This window comes from Nematolebias whitei, chromosome 1, assembly GCF_014905685.2.
Source record: "Nematolebias whitei isolate Nwh7 chromosome 1, NemWhi1, whole genome shotgun sequence".
In the NCBI taxonomy this organism is placed as follows: Eukaryota; Metazoa; Chordata; class Actinopteri; order Cyprinodontiformes; family Rivulidae; genus Nematolebias; species Nematolebias whitei.
The window spans coordinates 14,022,571-14,027,398 of NC_056498.1; the positions used below are offsets into that span (position 1 = coordinate 14,022,571).

Here is a 4,828-nt window from a genome sequence, read left to right on the forward strand (position 1 = left end):
TAAAGAACTAGAAGCAACAAAATGTTTGTTGAAACAGTTCAGGATCTCGTGCTTATTTGACACAGGAACAGAGTTAACAAATGGACTGTACTTATATAGCACCTTTCTATCTTATCGAGATACTCTAAGCTCTTTACATCACAATCTGTGCCTCATTCACCCATTCATACAGCACTCTACTAGATCTCTACAAATTTAATGGAACAAATCATTCTAAAGAGACTAATCAGAGCTTTATCACATTCATACACTGATGGGACACACATTGGAGGCAATGAGGGGTTCACTGTCTTGCCTAGGGACACTTTGGCAAGTGACTACTGGTGGATTTGAACCCCCAACTCTTGCATTGGAGGACGACTGCTCTAACCACTCAGCCACAGCCGCCCAACAAGAACTTGTGATGGCAGGTCAGATGAATGAGAGCTGCCAGAGAGAGACTTGATGGTTTTCTAGAATCTTTTAGCCTCATTTAGATTTTTGGTGTTCTGAGATGAGAAATAGTTACGTTTTGCAGCTTTGACGGTATTTGTACATTTATTCCACAGCTGTCAAAATTGTAACCAGTCAGTGTCTGAAACAGATTTTCTGTCTGTAGCCCAAAGCTGATCCCTCCTGTACAGGAGGTCCGCTAATGCAGGAATAAACCATGGGCTGTCTCGTCCTTTTATTCTGAAATGGCAAAAAGGAGCATGTTTATTTACAAAGTAAATGAAACTATTCTGAAAATAATTCCAAGCGGAGTTCACGTCATCAGTTAATAGAATATGATGCCAATCAAAATGAGACAAATTCCAAAGGAAAGCCTGTTCACAAAAACGTTTCAAATGCCTTTTTGTAATTAATCTGGGCTTATAGCGAGGTGGTTTAATGTCCCTGATGACTCGGATAACGCAATAGTCGCTCATATCAACAAAAACACCCAAACCAGGGAATTTATGGGGCGTATTTGTTAAAAAGGCTCCTAAAATTGAAGATTTTTCAGGACAACGCTTGTTAGGTCTGGTGGGGGTGTCAATGATTTGGGTCAGAGACGAGCAACATTCCTTGAACTTATCAGAGTGGGCTCTGTATTTTCCAATCAACACTGAAATCTTTGGCGAGTAGGACGTCATTGAATTGTAAATTTGCTGAAGTCTGACAAAGAGGACAGAGCCCCAGGGGTCGCTGAGGGCTTATGACAGGGCTTTTCAACTGGCGGTCCAGGGGCCAAATCAGGTTCACGGGTGTGCTCAATTCGGCCCACCATTGAGTTCATTTTTAAATAAAACTAGTTTTGAAGCCATGAAACAAACTTAATGAGAATAACTGCTGGACGTCCGGCCCTTGAGCTCTTGGCTTTCAGTAACTGTGGCCCCTGAGCAGTTTAGCTGCTTTATAAATGATGCATTCAGTTGTTATTTCTATTTTACTCACAGTCCCAGCTTTTTTTAAGTCTTTTTTGGAATTGTTATTATGCAAACAAATCCGTTTTACGTGAAAATTAATTTTGCCTCCATGAACTTTGAGCTCGTTTTTGGCACGTCATGTTTTACTGTCTTGCTTGAAGCGTTTTAAATGTGGTAGAAAATGTTTGCAGCGTTTTACCACCACACTTTGAGCTGTGCCTTCGGTCTAACCACAGCTCAGCTACATTTCCTTTGCAAGCTCATCTGCGTTCCATCCAACCAAGTGGAAAGTTTCAGAGTTAAGGTTAAGCTCAGTTCTGTTACTGCATCCACCCCCCACCCCCCTCTTCAACACCTCTGACCTGGGTGTGTTCTTGATTTTATTTGGTGAAGCGTGCAGCAGACTGCTGTTTAAAGGCCTCTCACCTGCAGCCGTGGTGTCACGCTCCATCTTCTCCTCCACAGGATCATCTCCTCATCATGAGGACCACTCACATCCTCCTGCTCTGCATCGTGGGAGCTGCTCTGATCTCTGCAGCTGTCTGCAGCGGTAACATCTGGCTTGTGATGCTTTGTCGAAGTGTTTCTTCTCAAGACACGTTAACGATACATTGGTTGTCTTTCTGTCAGATTTAAAGGCTCCCGACGTTTGTTGCTTTGATCTTTATGACTGGAAGATCAACAAAAAGTTCATAAAGTTCATCAGCTCGTACTTCATGACTGATCCCCGCTGCGCCAAGACAGCAGCCGTGTAAGTTCTGCGAACTGGTTCATGTTTCTCGGCGTGTTACGATAAAATGATTTTCAGTTTTTCTCTTTAGTAAAGTTAGTAAAGTTTATGAATGTTTTGCTTCTTTAATGGGAACAAACCCGTAACTGTGACATTTATTTTGTTACAGTTTGGTCACAGTTAAAGGTCGTCGCATCTGTGTTGATCCGAATCGCCCCTGGGTTAAGAACGTCATTTCTAAACTCGAGGCGTCTTCGTTTTAAAGGCGCCGTGTGTCGTCCTCTTCATCACATCGTGCACAGAACACTGAGCAACATGCAGCAACATCGCTGATTTTCTGTTGTGTGATGAAAGATTTGATTTGTTTCATTATGTTTTATCCGGCAGTATTAAGCTGTAATGTTCCACGTTTTCATTTCTCTGTTTATTGCAAAATAAATGTCTTGTTTCTGATTAATCCTGACAAAATTAAATGCTCAGTCGCTTGAATGTTTGCTTATACAATAAAATCATTAAATACCACATTTTTGTATTTTATGCTATGTTCCAGAAATGTAAAGCACTTTAGGGACTATTTAAAAAAAAAAAAAAAAACACCGTAGTTTTACTTATACTTATAACACATTTACATGTGCAATATACAGTCATTTAAATTGAGCTTAACAATCCATTATTTTTTTCCAGAATTTATTTTTTTTTTTTTTCATTTTATTTCTAGAAACATTTGTTGCATGTTCTTATTTACTGGACAGCAAAACATCTGGATTATTGACCAGCAGTATAGTGTGTGTTGATTCGTTATAGCTTTTTTGTCAAACATTGAAAACTGCTGATTATCCATGCTGCTGATCTCATGCTGCTGATTTATTTTATGTTGCCGTGTTCATTCGTACTCATCTGCTCACACAGACTCAAGTTCGTGCTGCTGTTGTTCTGCGTATTGTTTTTGTACTATTAGCGTATTTCTTAGTTCATGTCTTAGACCTTATTACTGTTTTTCTTTACAGTTTATACTTTTGTTTGATGTAACTGGGACCCTGTGTACACAATTTTGTTCCACCATATGTACCACATGTGGTGCAAATGACGATAAAGAACCTTGACCTTGAAAACATTATATGCCATATCATATTCTCTTGGAATATGTGTTGTGAATTTATCTCAGCTACTACCACACCAATTTTGAGCTCAATATATGTAGAGGACATTTGTGTCTGCAACACCGGTGGACATCCAGGAAATAGATGTGAGACAGTGGACTCCTAGTGTCTGTTTAATGAATGTATGATGGAATGAATGAATATTTTACTTCAAACTATAAATTAATCCACCAAAATACTGTTAAAAGAATCTAAACAATTTTTAAATCAGCGTACCAAATGTATTGAGTAAAGTGTAAGAAAATTCAAGAAATCTGACAAAGGGTGAAAACTTAACCCCTCGTGATTTTTACTTCACATGAACAAAATAAATCTATAATATTCAAAGTAGAGTGATTCATAAAACTAAGCACAACAAAATGAAACAAGCTAAGCATACACTCACAATCCTCATAACAAAAATCACCCAATATAGTCTGATTAATTAAATTTAATGTTTTTTACGATCTAAAAGCTGATTCCTTAGTATTTAACTCCTCACTAAGAATATTCAATAACCCTCAGAACTGAACCCAATCCATAATTAACATCAGTTATGACCGGACAACTTTTAAAGTTAAATAATCCTTGTACTTTGTAAATTAATCTGGTACCATCTTAATTAAAAAAAAGACTAAATATTACCAGGAAACATTATTTACAACGATAAATAAATTCTATTACATAAAAATTCCACATGTAAATTTAACAAACCTGGAGTGAATAAAATGATTGGTATATTAATTTTAAATGACTGTATAATATTCTAGAAGCTCTTTGTCAATGTTGAATTTTGGGGTCTAGATTAGTTTTAAACACATTTTCACAACTTTCAGCAGTCTTCGTTCCATGTTCCCTGTTCAGGGGATGCCACAGCGAGTCATCCATCTCACTGCCCTCTGCGTCTACAACTTTCAACACAACACATGGTAATGCAAGAGACCTATACAATTTACACTTCACATCCAGAAATTCTGATTTCATACAAAAAAAATCGAATTTGCATAACTTTGCTTTAATACAGCCTATATGTGGTTTCCAACAGAGTTTGTGATTTATAATCACAACTAAGACTTTAGTTTAATGTGATCTTTCAACTCCATAAAACTTAGGAGTTATATCCAACTAGTTCCTGCCACCAGCAAAGAGCATACATTTTATTTTATTTTCATGGAGACATCTTGACATCCAACCATTTTGTGACAAATCAGTTCTCAAAATCTCTCTTTTGACTGTCCAAATAACCCAGAGGACATAGGCGTCATAACAATTATAAGGCGTCATAACAATTATATGTGAAGGGGACGTGCCCCCCCCCCACATTTAAAATAATACTCATTTGAAACACCCCACCCCTCACATTGACCATGAAATATTAGTTCACCCATCGCTGATTTTATTTCTTTGTGATCAAATCCATTCCACTTGAATAATAGGAGAATATTCAACCCACTAAAATTCCACTCCGGGTTTTCCTGGTGTCCCATAAAATAACTCTCCACACAGCAGTGTTTTCTCTAGATCACTTGGCCTGGCAGCATGCTCCTCTCTTGGGGGGGGGGGGGGGGGGG

General features: G+C 38.1%; 1 protein-coding gene across 1 annotated transcript; it reads left to right on the plus strand.

Annotated features, from left to right (window-relative positions):
• Window positions 1–1,838: 1,838 nt before the first annotated feature.
• On the plus strand, window positions 1,839–2,381 carry ccl36.1 (chemokine (C-C motif) ligand 36, duplicate 1). The gene is made up of 3 exons (XM_037682492.1): window positions 1,839–1,938; window positions 2,019–2,139; window positions 2,288–2,381. Exons 1-3 carry the CDS (start codon window positions 1,869–1,871, stop codon window positions 2,379–2,381), a joined length of 285 nt encoding a protein of 94 aa, XP_037538420.1. The 5' UTR covers window positions 1,839–1,868.
• The last annotated feature ends 2,447 nt before the right edge of the window (window positions 2,382–4,828 follow it).